General features: G+C 44.6%; 2 protein-coding genes across 3 annotated transcripts; both read left to right on the forward strand.

Annotated features, from left to right (window-relative positions):
• Positions 1-1531: 1531 nt before the first annotated feature.
• On the forward strand, positions 1532-3418 carry hmx3b (H6 family homeobox 3b; the record flags this gene model as incomplete). The annotated part of the gene is made up of 3 exons (XM_080021259.1): positions 1532-1820; positions 2730-2875; positions 2981-3418. The coding sequence occupies 3 exons, from the start codon at positions 1532-1534 to the stop codon at positions 3416-3418; spliced, it is 873 nt and encodes a 290-aa protein (XP_079877385.1).
• Positions 3419-6187: 2769 nt separating this feature from the next.
• On the forward strand, positions 6188-12148 carry bub3 (BUB3 mitotic checkpoint protein). 2 transcript variants are annotated; one of them, XM_080021440.1, is made up of 7 exons: positions 6188-6289; positions 7262-7456; positions 7557-7626; positions 8505-8656; positions 9577-9735; positions 9820-9997; positions 10929-12148. In XM_080021440.1, exons 2-7 carry the CDS (start codon positions 7262-7264, stop codon positions 11147-11149), a joined length of 975 nt encoding a protein of 324 aa, XP_079877566.1. In that variant the 5' UTR covers positions 6188-6289; the 3' UTR covers positions 11150-12148. The 2 variants fall into 2 exon arrangements, with proteins under 2 accessions (XP_079877566.1, XP_079877565.1); XM_080021439.1 differs by lacking the exon at positions 6188-6289 and having other exon boundaries at positions 7210-7456.
• Positions 12149-20634: the final 8486 nt, after the last annotated feature.

A 20634-nucleotide genomic window follows, 5' to 3' on the forward strand; every position in this document is an offset into this window, starting at 1 on the left:
ATTGACATATTGATAAAAACCCACGAGGAACATAAACCTGACCAGCTTCGTATATCAGGAAAATGTTTTTTTTACAAGGCCACCAAACAGGTGGTGTTAGTTCCGGGTGATATTTGTGGCATGTATTTGCAATTTGTTCATGTTGTCTATTTCCTTTGGTGAACACACATTTTAAGTACAAGTCATACATTTCTATTTAAATATAAGAAAATATAAATCTGCCTATATTCAACATGTTCTTCTGAACATCTGAATGTTCACATAGTTTGTGGTTGAGTATGATAGAGTAATGTTACAGATAAAATCTTTAGCTCTCTAGCATGGGGCCACTGATAATACATGATGGATTCAAGCAAAATATATAGTTTCGCTTGACGATTAATTGGTAACTGTCTATTCCTCACACAGAAAGAAACTTCCAACGCCCTCACGCCCGGCACTTTGTCTCAGAGTCCGGAGCTCTGGATGCGTGAGTCACCCAACGAGGACCTAATTTAAACTTGAGCACCATCACTGTCTCATCTTTTTCATTCTTTATAATGACTGTTATGCCAATTAAAAAAAAAACCCCAATCTTCAGTAATGGTTGTGAGAGGACTCGCTGCAAGTGCACCCCTCTGCCACCTCTTCAGTTTAAGAGATGTATGTAGGTGTTTTTATTTATTTATTTCCTATAACCATATCGTTTAAACAGGTTGGTGCAGGCGGCATTTCACCAAATTAGTCGGATCTGAAATAAGCCCCCGCTCCGGGTGAGATGCAAGACAAACGCGACATATTTGCGGCCTCCACCGCGGTGACCAGTCCGCGTGAAAACTCTTGTTTGTGTTTTAATTTGTCAACAGCGCACGACCTTGTGCGTATTTTGGAGAGCGCGGGGAATCCCCAAACGACACCGGGGTGTTACGCTCCAGTATTGACTGACGCCGACAGGTACAAATAGCGGGTCGTGCGCTGTCAGAGACCTTTTTGGGGCTATTTGTCCCGTCTCTCTCTCTCTCTCTCTCTCTCTCTCTCTCTCTCTCTGATCTAATTGGTTGATTGATGAGCGCACGTGTTGTTTAGCCCCCGAGGCCAACAAAAAAAAAACAAAAAAAAACGCGCACGGTCGCGTCCCCTCCTCCTCCTCCTCCTCCTCCTCCTCCTCCTCCTCCCTTCCTCCCCTCCCCGCTCCACCTCACCTGCCCACTCCCGGGGCCCGGGGAGCGCGTTTGACGAGGGATGACGTGTATATTTCGTCATTACGATCCGGCGCAAATTCGACGCACCGATCCCGGTTCTCCCACTTTACTCCGCGCCCGACTCCCCGAGCGCGCTGTGCAGCTTTGCGCGCTTTGTCGTTTCTCTTTTTTTTTTGGGGTTATCTTATCTTATCTTTTTTTTTTTTTTTTTTTTGAACAATCATTCAATCACAGCAAGAATAGCCCCCCCTCCCACTCCCACTCCCCCCCCCCCACCCCCGAATTCATCTTCACCGAGGAGTTTTAAATGGTTCTTCTATCCGCCGTGGAGAGCTAACGTGTGGTCGGTGATGGCAGACTGTGGCGCGCAGCGGGAGCCTCGCCAGGCAGCCGCAGAGTCTCCCTTCTCCATCAAGAACCTGCTCAACATCGACAGCAGGCCCGCCAAGCCCAAGACCGTCCACCCGTCGCCGAGGAGGGTGTTCGAGGGGAGCTTTTTCTCCCGGATCGGGGACTTGACTCTGCCCCGGTTCGAGCTGCCGGGCCAGCGGTTCGGATTAGGTGCGCAGTATCTGGACCGAGCCTCGACGTGGTGGAGCCCGTACACAGTGAGAGCCGCCGGGCACCTGAGGACCGGAGGTACATTCTTAAATGACTCTATATATATATATATACATATATGCAATTTGTTTTCATGATAACCGAAAAGGTAATAGTCAAGCAGTGTGACTTAAAAATACGGAGCGTAGGGACTGAAGGTGGATTGGTTGTTTTTGTTTAATACTTCAATCAAATATATATATATATATATATATATATATATATATATATATATATATATATATATAAAATAGTATATAATATTATTATTTTAACCAGCAACTACATTTCCAAGTGTGATTACCAAAAGCGTATACTTAATATAATGTTTAGTTTAGAGAGTTTATAGAAATTATTATTTATAATAATCCTAATAATGATAAAGGGGGCATGTGAGGGCTGGAGGACTGTGAAATATGTTTTTTTTTAACTTCGTGTTTGTTTTCATGTGTAACAATCAAAAGGAAGATAGCAGTTAGAAAAACTTTAAACATGCATTAAATCTAATGGAATTAAATCAAATTTAAGACTGTGTAGGCCCAACTGAAAAATATATACATTTCTATCTAAAATAAAATAGAAGACTAAGTAATTATCAGCAATAGCAGCAGCCACTTACCCCCTTCCATTACCTTTTAATTTAGTGCGCATTCTGTATATTCTGTATATTTTGTAGATGTTTTTTTTGTTTTTGTTTTTTTTTTAACTTTGCTCAGTTAAGATTTTTGTTTTATCCTACTTGTGTGTCCGCCTGGTTGTACAACAATGCACCAACCCATTCCAAGTGAAATTCCTCTTAATAAACCAGCTCCGTCTCGGACTGTAAACCGCAGATAAATACACGTTGCACGGGCCGTCGTGGGTGGCTGCATCTCTGCCCGTCGTGGTGGAGAAGTCGGTTCTCATTTCTGTTCCTTTCTTCAAATCCTTGTTTATCTTGTCTGGCAGGATCCGAAAAGCTCGGCGCGAGGGCCGCGTCCCCGTACCGCGACGCGCGCTCGCCGGCGCGCCCGAGGAGCGACGGCGACGCGAAAGAGGAGGACGCCGACAGCAACCGGAGCGCGGCGGAGGAGGAGGCGGACGCGGCGCTGGACGCGAGCGACGCGGGGGGGGAGGAGGAGGAGGAGGAGGAGGAGGAGGAGGAGGGGACGCGGAGGCGCGGCGGGGACGCGTGGGGCGACGCCGCGGACGGGCCGCGCGCGGACCCCAAGAAGCCGGGCCGCAAGAAGAAGACGCGCACGGTGTTCTCCCGGTCGCAGGTGTTCCAGCTCGAGTCCACGTTCGACGTCAAGCGCTACCTGAGCAGCTCGGAGCGGGCCGGCCTGGCCGCGTCGCTGCACCTCACCGAGACCCAGGTGAAGATCTGGTTCCAGAACCGCCGGAACAAGTGGAAGCGGCAGCTGGCCGCCGAGCTGGAGGCGGCGAGCCTGAGCCACGCCACGGCGCAGGCGCAGCGGATCGTGCGCGTCCCCGTGCTGTACCACGAGGGCGGCGGCGGCGGCGGCCCGGGCTCCGCCGCGGACACCGGGAGCTCCGCCGGGAGCTCACCGGGCAGCCAGTCCTTCCTGGCCTTCCCACACCCCATGTACTATTCCCACCCCATTGTCACGTCGGTGCCGCTGCTCAGACCCGTTTGAAGAGGCGGTGTTTTAATTGTCTGTATATTTGGAATTTAGTGGAAGATTAAACGTTAGGCAATATTTTGTAGATTTAATGGAGGGAAAATAAAGCCAGGTATTATAATTATTATTATTATTATTATTATTGGTCAGTTATTATTTTTATTATTGGTCCGTTATTATTATTATTGGTCAGTTATTATAATTATTATTATCATTACACCGAAAAAATCATCATTGGGTTGAAGTCATTGGATCAACATCAAAGATGCTTTCATTTGCTAAACCTATTATTTTTTTTAAGGTTTCCTAAACTCAAAATGTGCATCTTAATTTCTCAATTTCAAATTCGGAACATATAAGAATTACATTTGTACAAACGATAGCATTTTTTTTTTCATTTGATTCTCTGACTATGATTCTATATAATTCTATTTGAAAAATCCCCCCAGTCTATATTATTATGTAAAAATGCTTAAAAAACGCGGCTCTCTGTTTCAATGTAAAAGGGTCTCGTTTTGCATCAGATTGTCCATAAATGTTTTATAGGAAAATTTGTGTCAGTGCTTGGACTGAAATGTGGGATTTTCATATTTTGATACTTTACTATTGTGCAATATTGTTCGCTTCATAGCAGTCTATGCTATAGAATTTGGCGCTTATATCGTCCACCTCGCACAGAAATAAAAGAGCGTTTTTTTTCTCTACGACAGGACAATCACGTTCCTTCAAAACGAATCACTGGAAAGACGCAGGTAATGGGCAAATTATGCTGTAAAAATGTCAATATTATGTCTTGCTATGTTTTTCAAGCCATGAAAAAAGCCAAATAACAGCGTTTTGGGTATATAAAGGTTCCTGGTCTACCGTGTATAATTATAAAAAAAGCATTCATAAATTGTGAAATATGGTCATCCATGGATTATATATTGAAAGAGTTTGATTTAAACAACACACGTTGCTATTCGTTAGTCTGATAATCGTTGTTGTTGTTTTTTTACATTTAAATTCTTGAGGATGTAATTATCTATACTATTTATTTGGATTAAATGTTTGTTAATAATCTTTTGAGGGATTATTTTTGGGCCTGTCGACATGTATACTGTATATACTACTCACGTACTCAGCAATGTAAACCATTTTTTAACCCAAGATTCAAACCACATCCATGCAACTTAAGCAAATCTCACTGTGATCGGTTTATTCGACGTGATTATTTGAGGATTTTCGAACAGTAGTCCTTCAAACTTTGTGAATGAACATGCCGCAGTGTGTTTTCCAGCAACATTTCCTTTTTGTAGGCCTGAAGCCTCATAAGACACAGGACAAACAGATGCCTAATTGGGTTTTGTTTGACAACCTTCCTTGAAGAACCAGAAATGTTCTTTTTTAAATAAATCATAATTGAAGGATGGATTGTTGCTTTTTATTGTCTAAATATTGGCCAGCCTAAACAGTGCGAATGCCTTAAACCTTACTAATATTTCTGCCTCTCTTAAGGAAAATAAATTAGTTTATGAGAGAGTGGTGGTGTATGTGGGCGGTAGGCCACAGACACTATACATATATACAATAAAGCAGTGGTTCTCCACTTTTCTCATATCAAGGACCCTCTATGTAATAGACATGGGGCCCCAATTGATGACATTTTCTCTCTGGGGCCCCAATCTGACAATGTAAGATATGATTTTCCACACCTGCATAGTATATATTATGGTTAGGGAGATAACAGTGGCAACATAATTAAGACAGTCATTATTGTAGCTTGTTTAACGTCTTGTCAATTAAATAGGGGTGGAATTGAACCGTTCTTCGTTTTGCTGGGGACCACCTGGAACCTGTTGAAGGACCCCACGATGAGAAATCCTTTGACTATTCTATATGCATGAATTTTCCCCTCGGGGTTAATACGTGTTATCGTATATGCACATAGTACCCAATACAATAAACACACCTAACTAACGTCTAACGTGTATTTAAAAAGAAAACATTTTCCATGTTGGCTGATGGTCAGCGCTAAATCAAATGGTGTTTCAATGACAGAGATTATATTTTACTTGCCACCAAAAAACACTGGCTATTGGTACTTCTGGGCTCAACCTTGTAATGTCACATTCCATCGAACCCAGAACTCGGGAAAATCCCACCTCCTAATCGGAAAGGAAAAGAAGGACGGCCATTTGAGTAATCCCAAAACGGAATATCGGGGCAGCCCCGAGCCCGAGTTTGCCGAAACGAACCCCTTGGAAAAACACAAAACTCTTTGCGTGGGTTTTAGTCTCGCTTCGATCAAAAGCACCCAGCCGTTTTAGCCACCGCGCGGGCGAATGTGGAATTCACAAGGCTGACAAAACGACACACGGTTTTTTTTTTGTTTTGTTTTTCTCTCCTGCGGCCTCACACGTTTTCCCGAGCAGAAGCCGCAGCAGAACACGCGTGTCCCGGACGCGGCGAGAGCACGCCTCGGGACGACCGACTTTCCGCCCTCCGCGGAGCGCAGCAGCAGCGGCAGCGGCAGCGGCAGCGGCAGCGGCAGCGGCGGCAGCGGCGGCAGCAGCAGCGGCAGCGGCATCAGCCCGCGACACGAGCGCGCGTCAGAGCCGCCGCGGCCCCGCGTCGCGCGTCCGGTGACTCGCACCCGCGACACCGGACGTGTACAAGGATTGACCAATCAGAACGAAAGCGGGAACTCGGGGCAATTCGTCTCAGCCAATCGGCAGGGCGCATGCGGCGGACGAGTTGAAGCGCACGGAAGCTCCGCGCGCAGACGGCCGGCGAGCTAGCGACGCACCGAACAGCGCGCACGGATTATAACAGCGGGTTGTTGTTGTTGTTGGGTTTTTTTTTAAGACAATAATTTGTATAAATTGTCTTTACGAACCCAGAGCGGTGAGTATACAGTACCAGACGTCACCTGGGAAAGCATGGGCCTAGCCGTACATGCTAACGCTAACAGGTGCCGGCGGGAGTCCAAACAGGCTTGGTCTAATTCCTGGACTACAACCCTAATCGTATATTTCTGTCGCTCCCATTACAAATGGCCGTAGCCCAGCACGACAACACGAGCAACTCGAGATCCGTTGTTTTCCGAAAAAAAAAAATAACGAGATCGAGCGAGAGCAAACGGTTTGAACGCTGCGACGTTCGCCGTAGCACGGTCTGTTACCTCGGCTAATCGTTAGCCGTTATCTGTAGTGTAGCAACACGCAGGTCAACCTAGGGTCGAGAGTCAGACTATTGTTGTTTTACTGGACAGATAGATAGACAGACAGACAGACAGACAGACAGACAGATACTTTATCCCTTACCAGAGGGAAATTGCGGTTCTACGGCAGCTCACATCAAAACGATATCAATAAAGTAATACAATGAACCTAAACATCAACCCAAGATTTTGGAAGATAAACAGCTGATTCACGGTTCCCCCGTTTCCATCTTGCCATAACACGGTTACCTTCTACTTCAGAACCAACCTGACACACACTCATCTCTTCATTTAGCCATGGCTTGTATATATTTTGATTTTCTACTCCGATAGTCCATCAGACGTACCTAAGCTGGTGTGGGTGCCGTCACGATCATGACATTTATTTGGCAATTAATCGGCATACATATAAAAATGGACAAACCCTATTTCTATGTTCATGTTATGCCACCACCATAGCATAATAATGAAGCCTATAATAGTTTAGTAATACACACCGACCATATGAAGAACAGCCATGAATATTAGAAAATACAAATTGGTTAGACGGTTAATTTGTCTTAACCCATCTTATAACTTTGGCCCAAAATTCCCATACATTTTGGATGGAAACATGTGAGGCGATGTCTAACTGTAATAGTTGTTTTCCTTTGCAGATGACAGGCTCAAACGAGTACAAACTGAACCAGGGCCCGGAGGACAGCATCTCCGCGGTGAAGTTCAGCCCCAGCACCGCCCAGTTCCTGTTGGTTTCCTCGTGGGACTCCACGGTTCGGCTCTATGACGTCACAGGCAACTCCATGAGGATGAAGTACCAGCACACGGCCCCGGTGCTTGACTGTGCTTTCTATGTAAGACAAACCACAAACCATTCTGATCCCGAATAATTTACCACCTAATACAGTTGGAGTCGCCTGATTCACACGGACAGTATATCTTTGATACTTGCAGGACCCGACGCATGCTTGGAGTGGAGGATTGGACAAACAATTAAAAACCCACGATTTAAATACAGACCAAGGTATGTCAGCTCAAACCCCCTATGTAACTTGGAATATCTGTTGATAAAATTGTAATTTTTTTTTTTTTGTTAACCCTCAATTGACTACACTTTTACATTATATGACACCCTCTAAAAATCCTGTACTAGGGGTGTAACGGATCACAAAAGTCACGGTTTTGAGTCACGGATCGGTTCATTTCGCATCGGCCAAAGAAAGGGAGACAAGTTCACTTTGCTTTCCATTTATTCTGTAAAACAATTAAAGCAAGGACATTTTGCCTTAAATGAGAACAACATACAGTATGTTGTCCAATGTTTAAATAAAATCTTAAAATATGTAAATATTCAATACTCATGATACTCACTGATTTTAATTCCAATAAGAAACCAGTATCATGTTCAATTTCTCAGGTTTATAACAAACTAAATTTAATGAAAACCTGTTGCGAATTAAGCACATTACAGTAGACTTTGTAGAAAAGTCTGCATCTCTCAATACACATTGTATTTTCTTACGAGCGGATCCTGACTGCTCCAATATGGCAGACGCACAGACGCACATTTACACATTGCAAAGTAGCAGCAATACAGCGCGACGACCTTAAACTAATCATTGCACCTCAGAGTAAGACACAGCTCGCATCTTCCTTGTCTTATCTTCTTTTCACTGCAACTCTGCATCGAGATTTAAGGAATTATTATTTTAAAAAGTACCAGTGGCAGTAAAACTGTATTTCAATATTATGGTTAATTTTGCAACTGATCCCTGGTTCGCATGCGAGCCGAGCCGCGGGGGGCGATCAGTACGGATCACCTACGTTCCGTTACACCACTATCCTGCACTCTTGGGTCTATTTCAATTTATTAAAGTGTTTTTGCTCAATCTACTGGTATAGATACTATCGTTGGAACACATGAAGCCCCCATTCGCTGTGTGGAATACTGCCCAGAGGTCAACGTGATGGTGACGGGGAGCTGGGACAGGTCAGTTCGGATGTGGGACCCAAGGACACCGTGCAATGCTGGCACCTTCATTCAACCTGAAAAGGTAGTGTTGATATTATCAGTGGTGCAATTACTATTAATATTATTATGTTTTACTTTTTTCTATCAGCATGACGTAGCATGTCAAATCATCCAGGGGATATAAAGAAACCATGGATGCACTCAAACTGTATTTGGCAGCAAGGATAGGCTTCCTGCAACATGAGAAACGTTGGATGTGGAAACTTAAGCACATATAATAATCAGACAACATAACACCAACTCATCCTCACTTTGCACTTAAATGATAACGTTAAAATCAGTGCTTACTTTCCCCATGACAAGTGAGGTAAATAAAGCTCCGAGCTCGGTAGATGCTTTTTCAAACTGAACTTGCGTGAAGCGCACTCTGTATTACAATCCTTACCACTTAACTCAGTGACTGGTTGGTCATAATATGTTATTATACATTTTATTTATAACCTCATGTCATATTATTTAGTACCGTTTGGCTTCGAGGGACTTTTGCAGCGCACCTTTTAAATACATTAAAGTGATACCCAGAGATATACAAGTATATCATTATGTACTGCATTCAAAACAGCTACGCATTTTTTGTTCCTGACACCATTACCCTCATATCTTGTCATATTGTCATAGAAATATGCAACAACACATTTATCGCACATCAAATATTTTTTTCCATATCCTGCAGCCCTACTGTTATCTAGGTTGGATTTTTACCTCTATATTCGTACCTGTTTTGGTAAATATTTTGTTGCTTTGGAACACATAAATGTTGACTGAATTAAGTCAGACTCTCTGGTAACCTCTGGCGAGATCTCAACCTCATGACACCTCGGCTTGCTGCCTAAATTTGGGCAGATATGCCATCTGGGTTCACAACTCGCATTTATTCAGAAACAGAATCTTGCACTGATTGTTTTGTGTGTCGTGCTTGTCTGAACGTTTCCTCTCTGAAAGGTGTACACCCTGTCAGTGGCTGGCGACAGGCTGATCGTCGGCACCGCCGGCAGAAAAGTCCTGGTGTGGGATTTAAGGAACATGGGCTACGTACAGCAGAGGAGGGAGTCCAGCCTCAAGTACCAGACTCGCTGCATCAGAGCGTTCCCCAACAAACAGGTAGCTCACCCGCAGAACGCCAGACCCAGTCGAGGTCATTGTGAGTGTTGATGTGAAGATTTCCCGTCCTCTGTCTCGCCGCAGGGATACGTCTTGAGCTCCATCGAGGGCCGCGTGGCCGTGGAGTATCTGGACCCGAGCCTGGAGGTTCAGAAGAAGAAGTACGCTTTCAAGTGCCACCGGCTAAAGGAGAACGGCATCGAGCACGTTTACCCCGTCAACGCCATCTCATTCCACAGTGTTCACAACACCTTTGCAACAGGTGCGATAGACTGGCTAGCCCAAATTAGGGCCGGGTACCGAAATGTCATACTTTTATCGTATTGCCTGAATTACGTCGAAATGAAAGAGTATTGACATTACAAATGTCGGCTGCTTTTTATTCGGGCGTCACTTTTCTTTGCCTTTCAATCGTTGGTGAAGCTGCAAAGACAGAAAATCACCACGTCCTCAAAAAATGTCACCAAAACACATTTTCTCATCCTTTGTTTGGGTTCAACAAGGTCTCTATTAAGGTTAGAGAACGGTTAAATGTTGGCTTCATAACATGAATATCTGTGGCTTGGCTAACAACCGAGGTTTAAGCCAGTGATCACTATATGGCTTAGGCAAATATTGGGGACTTGCTAGAAGCTTTAGAAAATTCATGATGTAGACTGTTTGGGTATTATTTTCTTATTTACATATCTGTTCTCAGAGATTTATCGTGAAACGTAACAAATTTTACTGATGCATGCAATTTTCATTTTGGTAAAACAGATTCTAAAATAAAAGCAGTCGGTGACTCTGCTTTTTTCAAGAACCGTATGAACTTGACCTCAAGAGAACAATCGAAAGTGGTATTATTTAGGATCCGGTGTTAAATCGTTGAATAATACCCAGCTAGGTTTATGGGCGAGAAAAAACTTGTCTCTAATGTCATATGTTATGATAATTCTTAAAGGTCATCATTTTTCAGTGTCTTCGTATCAATGCTTTATTTATTTATTTATTTATTTATTTATTTATTTATTTATTTATTTATTTATTTATTTATTTATTATTATTATTATTATTATTATTATTATTTTTCTTTGGACCGATGACTTAAAGGATTAGATCTTGCAGGGTTGCGCGGGGAATCCTTTCCTTATTACAGATCCTAATCTTACTGGTGGAGCCGTATGCGTGACCTTGAGCCTCCTTCCTCCCAGGTGGCTCGGACGGCTTCGTCAACATCTGGGACCCGTTCAACAAGAAGCGGCTGTGCCAGTTCCACCGCTACCCGACCAGCATCGCCTCGCTGGCGTTCAACAACGACGGCACCATGCTCGCCATCGCCTCGTCCTACATGCAGGAGCAGGGCGAGATCAACCACCCGGAGGACGCCATCTTCATCCGCCAGGTCACAGACGCCGAGACCAAGCCCAAGTGAGGCTCCTTCTGCACCGCGTCGGCGCTCTCCTCTGCATAGTTCTAGAAGCTTTGACTCGGTCGATTTTTCTTTCTCATTTTTTTTGAGTGTAAGCCACGTTTAGGAGGAGCCGGCGCAGCTGCAGCACACGCTGATCCCTATCTGTCGTTTTACTTTTTCAATATCCGACAGTTGACAGATGGACAGATGAGGACTTGGGGAAAATACCCCCAGTTTGAATATCTCTGCTCTTGTGGTTGTAGTGACCTGGGGGTACATTTTGTTATTCACAATTAATTTGTTTTTCGCTCGCATGTGGAGATTTGAAATATTTAAAAATATTTCAGACCAGTGGAGTGTACATTTTTTTATTATTATTATTTTTGGGGGGGTCTTTTACAGAAGCAAACAGCTCTGGCATCAGGCCAGAATCAATTTTGCATAGTAAGAGTTGTTTTAGTAGTTATTCTGCTGTAGTGACTGTTTTCTGATGCTGGCAAATTCATTTGGTAACTGTACCCATATTTGCCGATTTTCAAGTGTTGCATTTTTTTATTTTTATTTTATTTTTTTTCGTGACGTGATTCAGCCGGCACTAACTTGTTTTCTTTAAACTGAGACTGAAGTTACTCTTTCTGTGGTGAGAAACATGGAATCCACCGGACTATTTGGGAGGCCGCCCAGGTTTTTCCACGGCAGGTTCAGCTGCTGCTCCTGAGTTGACTAGGCCATTCCATCCACCTGGGCATGGTTTCCTCTGCGTCTGCCACCCTGAAATAAAATGTGGCCTTTTGAAGCCTATATCACATGTGGAATACGTGCTGGCATCCAGTGTACAATCAATATCTATCTACATACTTTTTTTTTCCCCCACTCTAACACAATCTGTATTTTCTGCTGTTCATTGTGGATATTTTACTGTCTTTCCCACTTCTGGTCTGTTCCAGTTGTTTCATTTACTCTTTGCAAATTTCACATTTTTGATGTTGTCCTGAATCTTAAAACCTTTCTTTCATAATAAAAAAAACAAAAAAAACATGAAATTCAAATACTTTGTCTACAATCTCTTATTTCCCAACCAGGATCAAGAAAGTGTTATATTATTATTATTATTAGGGGTCCAGCCCCAAAGGAGGAGGAGATCCCTATTGTTTTTGTTCATGAAAAAAATGTACGTCAGTGGTGTGCGGAGCTCATGGAACCAATTAATCCACGGACACAATGAATAAGAATTGTATTTGGGGCAGTTCCAACATGCCGTCATTGATGTTCAATCCTGATTGGTCCATTTTTGCAGAACAAGTTATTAAGAAACTGTTTTTTATCATCTCTACAACGGTAAATTGACTGCGTGCAAGATGGCGCCGCACACATGCAGCAGCTCCCCTTGCTCGATATAGACCTGGCATCTGGAAACGCTTCAGATATTAGATCCGCCCAATGGGTTATTCGATTGGACTTTAACTAAAGGAATATAAAACACAAACTCTGACAAACTGCACATACGCAGCGATAACTGCCATTAAACACGGGGTGGGCGGTGGATAATACAATCTTTTTACTTTATTAATTTATTACTAATCCGACACACACCAGGGTCCTAGAGGAAGGGAGAATGGCCGACAACGTCAGATTTGTGACCAGTGCAACAAATCTATTCCATTACAGACAATTTATTTGGTTGTCATCTTGAATCGTAGTTATAACAATAACCTACATAAAATCAACAGCATTGCAAATAGGCCTTGAACGTCATTACATCACAGACGTCATAACAACTAACCTGGACCCGTGTATTGCTGCCCGCAGCCATATTTATTGTTCTCAGTCATACATTACCATTTAGCCCATGCATTCACCCCAGAAAAGGTCCAAAAGGCAAAGAATGTGTCTGGGGAAAGAGGTATTTTGGAAGTGTTGAGAGCAGGCGATGATCTGCTGGTCCGGCCAAAGTCTCCACTTGCCCCCAGACATTGACCTGTGCTGACGGACGTCCCGGGGCCACAGCTGCTGGAATATTAGAACACCACACCAGGCTGCATATGATAGAGTGGGCTAGTGTGAACAACAAAACAAGCCGACCCCCCCTTTATAGCTAACTTCTAAAATGTCCTATTTAAATTAATTATGTCAATGTACAAATGACAAAAAAAATTGATTCTGACGTGCAGCAGACAGTCAACGTTTACAGTATTCGCGTAGACGATAAGTTTCTCATCATTGATTTTTTTTTTTTTTATCAATAGGCAGGGTTTTGTGATTTGTTACCTTGGTGACAGAGACGGACAAAACGCAGGCCCTTTTAGCACAGTCGGCATTACATGAATGGGTGCAGCGCCTTTTTTATTAAAAAAAAAAAAGAAAAAAGATTCTAAGTGGTGCGTTTTTTCTCAGTTCAGATTTTCAATGGTGGCTAATGCAATTTTGGAGCCCTTCAGCAAAAGTAGCAGAGAAGATAGAGATGTCAATTATTCTATTTAAGAGCTACAATTTTTCTAATGGCTCTATCTCCCTCTGCTGCATCCAGGAAATGATATGTTCGTTTGGTTAAATGATGTAACTAATTCCCCTGATTGCTGATAATGAGTCAGTCTTTGACGTTGGATTCCGACTGCAGCTTAATATGAAATGGCATTCATTTTGTAGTGTAATTACTGCTCGTAAAGCAGACAGAGAATGGCTGAGGCTCGCTGGAGGACCACAGCAAATTGCCTTGTTTCCTGTTCATCCTTGCCTTTCACTAAATTGGAAAATTGAGTTCCTTGAGTGAGCATCAAACCTGTTAATGTTTTCCTCTGTTAGTGGATAGTTGTTTAGAATGGATTTGCTGTTTAGAACGTGTTGTTTAGAACGTCTGGATTTGCTCAGTCATTTGTCAGATGCATTAAAACAATTATTATTTTTTTTTATTTTATTTACTTTACTCTTTTAATGTTACCAAGGTGAATATTGATAAATGATTGGACCACAAATTGCAAAATGACGCCTGGAAAAAAAACAACCCAAAAAAAACAAACATGGCACGACTGTCAGAGCGCACGTTTTATTTTATTGAAGAAAGGATTTGCTACACTGTGAAATACAGAAGTGAAATGCTGTAAATATTTCATACATCCCCACAACCGCAGCCCTGATTAAGTGGCGAGGCTCTAGTTTCCTGCTGTGGAGGTGTTGCAGACAGTTTGGCTCTGTGTGAAAGCGCCGCATGACAATTAAAACGGCAGATCGTACTTTTACAGCTTGTCATGTACATGTATCCCAACCACAAAAGGCTCTTAAGCTCTCCTCGGAGGGGGAGGGTGACCTTCAACGGGACGTCTCATCTCCCAAGGCTGGTTTCAGATGTTATATCAGGCTGATCATGCTATCTGACCCTAACCCACATGATCCGTGTAGAAATTGGGAAATCACATGATGAAATCAGTAAATATTGAATTTCCATATTTGTGTCTTCCCATTTTGTCTTTTACCGCCCAAGTTATGAAGATCCGATAACGTTGAATGCAGCTCAATAGCCCTGACGTACACTAACAGTCAAAGCAATCACTGGGCAAGCGTGCCTTGATTTTATGTTGTGTTGGACAGAGAGAGTATCAAAAATGTGAAACGGTAGTCGATCTATTCCTGTAAGATTAAGGTCCCGTGCATTTGCGAGTAAATGGTGGGTGCGTGGGGGTAAAAGCATAGTGAAACGGCCTCTCTGCTGAAAAGTGGTGCCCGTCCTGCCTGTACGTTCCGGCCAGAGAATGAAAGCCGACCCCTACCACCCTTGAACCTGGCCGTGGCCCGCCCTGCCTCGGCATCTCTCTCTCTCTCTCTCTCTCTCTCTCTCTCTCTCTCTCTCTCTCTCTCTCTCGGCTGCCGCCGCCTCGGGGGAGCTTTCGAGAGAGATTCCGTGGGCGAGACAACAGCTCCCGGGGAGCGGCGTGGTTACATTAGCGCCGAGTTAAGACAGCACGGCTCAGGGCCATGCGTCCCCGCGCCCCGCGTTCCACACTCCCAAGCCATCCATCTCCTGGCAGGCAGGGCAGCCCTGTAGGGCAACAAGCTCACCTGGGACCCGGGCCGGTAAATCAAACTTCCCGTGACAAGGTCGCCGGGGTTTGGGCCGGGTGTCGGAATTGAGATACTGCAAACAGGGCTCGGTGTATATATATGTGCAACTTCTAGCTCTCGAGCGAATTTCAGAAATGGGCCTTCAAAGAAAGTATCGACATTGATGAAGACCGTCACATCATCTGCAAAATGTGGCTGATGCGTGTATAAGCAATAGAAGGACAGTGCGGTGGTTGAGGGTCCAAGTTGATGACCGGTATGTTTCATGGCGTTGAAGCCACATTTAGTTTGTTGTGCGGAACAATGAGTAAAATACAGCGTAAAAGACACCTTTCCTGTCAATAGAGTGTCATCCTAGATTGTGACTGCAGGTCACCGTTGTTGGCCTCAGGGTGAAACCGCAGGTACTTGAACCATAAACGGTGCATTTTCTCCGGCATGCCATCTGCCGGGCTCCGCGGCAACGTGAAAAGCATTTTCGGACGCCCTGACCGCAAATCCCAATTGAACAGAAGCCTGTCGCATTGTATTAACAGCTGACGTTGAGCTTTCGGAGCGGCGGGGTCATTTCTACGTACGGCCATCCCACATCAAAAAGAAAAAGGGCGTAGGGCTGCGTCCCGGGGGGGAATCGTCCAAAACAGTGACTTGTTATCCCTATTTAAACCACCGTAGCGTTGCAGACCTTTTTCTAAGCAGCCTCTTTGTTACGCCTGCCAGGTCCGTGAAACCCTCCGTGTTACTTAATGGGTTCATGGCCACGGGGCAGGGGTTACAGTTTGTCCTTCCTGCAATTAGCATTCACGGTAAGCTTAGCAGAACTAATGCACCGCGTCTTTTGAGGCTCAGGTTGCCCCAGCGCCTCCGAGTGACTGCGGGCGAGACTCGACCGACTCCTTGTATCCATTTCAACCTGCTTAGCGAGCGGTTATCGGCAGAATCCCCCGAAGAATACACGTTTAGCACGACTATTCTGCGCTCATTAAGTGCTGGTGTCACTTTTTTTTTACTCGCAGGGAAGAAAGGCGGCGTTTACACTGCGCATATGCCCCCCAAAGTGTCTTGCACAAAGGCCCACGAACCCCAAAAAGATAACAGTAATGCTCTCCATGACCCATATTTTCCTGCAGGATGCATGTTGTTGTGGGTTATTAGCGATGAAATATTTGCTTTTAATAGCCTTTTGACATTTAGGTCAAGGCAGTGAGATCTTTGGGTTCAGGACACTGAACACTTTGGTGTAAGGAATCAGGAGCACTCACGCCTCTCCTATTGTGGCGTCTGTTGTGGGCCAAGCAGATCTCATGGGTCTTAAGTGACACCTCAGCTAAAAATGAAGAATGAATGAATCGGAGGCGTTCTCTGTAAGCTTGTGTGATGTTACACACACTGAGGCCACAGGAGTTTACGTAGGTTAAACCTAACTGTGATGGAATATGAAACATGGAGCCCCAATACGTCAAATTGTGCCCATTCTGCGCGATAACAGTGCAAGTTGTCATGCAAATGAAGTGTTGATTCGTATTTTTCCGTGATGACTTACGGTGGCTGTGACGGTCGAATTCAAATAGTCTGGCGGTGCATCTGGGGTTGAACCTGTGGCTTAGTTAGCGGTGGAAAAAAATAAAAAAATCTACATTATTGGATCCAAAATACATTTGTCATTTCCAAAGTGCACTTGGTCTGAGTGATTAGTGACGACAGTGCATTACTGGCCAGAACCAAACAAAATCAATGCGACAAAGAGAGAGATGCTTTCATAAACAGCTTTTGATTATTGGACATTATTAACATTTCAGAATTCAATGGAGTGGAATAGAATGGTTTCCCATTGATTCCAATGCAGATGAAGTAAACTAATGTGAATACAGGGATCAATATACAGTATTTACCTAGTGGTGCTTACAGTATGTGTCTATGAGGGCGAGGCAGGCCTCCTCAAAAGCCCGGTTATAATTCATCATCATCCACACATTATATTATTATCGATGGCCGTTGCCTTGGGCCAGTCCATTTGTTTTTGTTTTTTTTCTTTTTTACATTGGTGGCAGGCGGCAGAATGCTAGATGGAGGTTAATTCCACAGCCAGGAGCGTTCAACGCATGTTTGTCTATTGATCATCATACCTCCCGATAATCTGGCGCCTGTCACCTCTCACAACATTATGTGCCAGGGGTCAAAGAACGGGGCTAATGAAAACATTTGAAAGATGGTCGCTGTTTTCAGAAACATTAAACTTGCAAATAGCCGTCACAGGGCGGTACTTTTACTCGCAACCACACCCATGACAGCGGACAAAGGATAGCCCCCCTCTCCGCTCATGTCACTGAGGCAACATCAAAATAACCCCCACCACCCCCACCACCCCCAACCCCCGAATTTTGATTACAGCCTTTGTTCCGAGCTGGAAAGTAGGCGCGTTCCAAAAAAAACCAACAGCCCAGAAATGGGTTCGGAAACACGATACGATGGATATAACACAACGGTGATGAAGATCTTAGAGAAATCCTTTTTAATCATATTCGATGATTCGAACACTGTAGGTCATATAAAACAAGGCAAATCCAAATCCATTACTAAATGTCGAAACCAATTTTCATTTGGTCATAAAAAGCTTTTTTTTTTCCCCTCAGAAGGATCGTGGTCGGGAAGTTATACATTTGAGTGTGAACGGTCTCTATGCTCCACGCGCTGCTCGGTCGAGGACTGAAATCCCCGAGAATGACCGTCTTGAGAGAGGCCGGCGGTGACTGCGGACGTCCTCTTCACGCCGGCTGCCTAATGCATTGGGACAGAAAGGACCTGGAAAAGATAAAAAGCCCACACGAGGACACGTTCTCGGCGGTGTTTGGAACGGAAGCTCGTTTCGGCCGTTTCGTGCGTCGCCGCCTTTTGTTGCGCGCTGCAGCTCTTCTCAAGTGCGGCGCCTCTGGGAGAGGCTCACGAGGCGGCGTTCTCTGCGATCCGGGCCCAGCGTTCCATTCTCTTCGATTTTAATGCGGCATTAAGACAGTCGTCTTTCTTTTCCCTCCTCAGGCACTCTCGATACTTTTCCTGGCTGGTGAGTACCCTGTGAATCGTGGACCGTTTTGAAAAGGTGACAAAAACATCTCGTTCCTTATACCTCCTCAAATAAGCCACTAATGCTCTGTTGTCGTTTGAACGGAGGTCACTGCTTTTTAGACCTGTACCTTTTTACCCTCCCGCTGTAGTGGCTCTAATACGATCGGGAGAATGGTTCTAAAAAATATTATATTTCCACCACAATCACATCTTTATCACGCTGGGAAATTCATCGAAAGATTAGTCACTTTGAAAAAAAATAAAATAAATCACGGCAATGCATTATTTTCGCGTAAGGGCCCTTAACCCAGGGATGAATCCATTTTGGATGAACACGGCCGCTCCCAAAGCTTTGGGGGAATGATCCCAATTCTCTAATGCACACCAGGTGAAATGTTAGCGTTTATTTTGTGGCATTACCCACATTATTCATTTTTTTTTTTTTTTTTTTTTTTAAGAGAGCAGTTTTACTGTGCAATTGCAAGACCAATGATCATAGGGCAGTAAATTGTCTTTATTTTCTTTGGAAAGATTCTGTAAACCAAAGGTACAAATCTGAGGTATATAACAAAACTGGATCAATAAAGTCAGATTTTATATATATATATATATATATATATATATATATATATAAGCACACACACACACACACACACACACACACACACACACACACACACACACACACACACACACACACACACACACACACACACACACACACACACACACACACACACACACACAGTATATATGGCACAATGGCACCTGTCAAGGGGTGGGATATATGAGGCAGGAAGTGAACAGTCAGTTCTTGAAGTTGATGTGTTGGAAGCAGGAAAAATGGTCAAGCGTAAGGATCTGAGCCACTTTGACGAGGATCACATTGTGAACCGGCGACAGGGTCATGGGCACCCATGGGCTCATTGATGTGTGTCGGGAGCGAAGTCTAGTCCCTCTGGTTCGATCGCACAGAAGAGCTACTGTAGCACAAATTGCTGAAAAAGTTCATGCTGCTATGATAGAAAGGTGTCAGAACACACAGTGCATCACAGCTTGCTGCGTATGGGGCTGCGTAGCTGCAGACCGGTCAGAGTGTCCATGCTGACCCCTGTCCACCGCTGAAAGCACCTACAATGGGCACGTGAGCATCAGAACTGGAGCAATGGAAGAAGGTGGCCTGGTCCGATGAATCACATTTTCTTCTACTTCATGTGGATGGGGTTAGGGTCCGATCCGATCATCTATGGGATGTGCTGGAACAACAAGCCTGACCCATGGGGGCCCCACCTCACAACTTCCAGGACTTAAAGGATCTGCTGCTAACGTCTTGGTGCCAGACACCACAGGACACCTTCAGAGGTCTTGTGGAGTCCATGGCTCCACGGGTCAGAGCTGCTTTGGCGGCACGAGGGGGAGCTGCACAATATTAGGCAGTTTGTTTAAACGTTGTGGCTAATAGGGGTGTATGTGTGTGCATGGAAATATATATATATATATATATAAAACCCAGGATAAACCAACAGCTTATCACTTGAGAGTACAACACCTCCAGATTGCCTAATACGTCCTGTGCAGTCCCGTATGATTGGTGTGATTTCCGGGGAATCTGGAGTGGCCGAGATAATTTACTCATATTCATGCTAAACAACCAGACAAACTCATTGTTCCAGCGAGGGTTCCAGCGGGTTCACATTCTCAATCCACAGCGGTGACACGGGCCTGTTGAGACCATACGAAATGCAAAGCAGTTCTGCGTGCTGGGAATGAACGTACATTGTTCACATTTGTATTTATGTGGGAGTCTTCACTCGACTTCTCCAGAGGACATTGTGTAAACACGGCGTTTGCCGGTGGGAGGGTTCAAGCCTCACAACAACGCCATTCTCTCTCTAGGGCTCTTCACAGGTAAAACCAACTTTGCATCTCCAAATATTCCAGTTAGAACGAGCGCGTTGACCTCTGACCCCCTGGTCAGAACCCTATTTTGGCGCCTGCACCAAGTGCTTGGTTGTGGAAAAGGAGGATTTACACGTTATACGTTTGGTCAAGGTTTAAATTTTGCAAGTTGGGGAGAAAAAAACGAAAAGCTGAGCGGCTCGCTGTTGGCTGCGTGGTCGATCCCTGATACCCGCTCAGGCGGTTCACGCAGGTGACCCGGCCCGAAACCCCCGGGGGAAGTGGTGGTGAATGTCCACCTCCAGAGGTCAAGGCTGGACACCTGGCCACACCGAAGGGTCGAGACATCTGATTCTGGAGTTTGTTCTTTTCCACCCACGTCACCAAACTGGCCTCAAAGCTGCTTAAGCGGGGACGTTTCCTTATTCCAGGTTCACCACCGCTGTTCTCCAAAGTGTCACTGAACGCGGGTTTACAATCGCCGACGA

This window comes from Zeus faber, assembly GCF_960531495.2.
Source record: "Zeus faber genome assembly, chromosome: 20".
Lineage (NCBI taxonomy): Eukaryota > Metazoa > Chordata > Actinopteri > Zeiformes > Zeidae > Zeus > Zeus faber.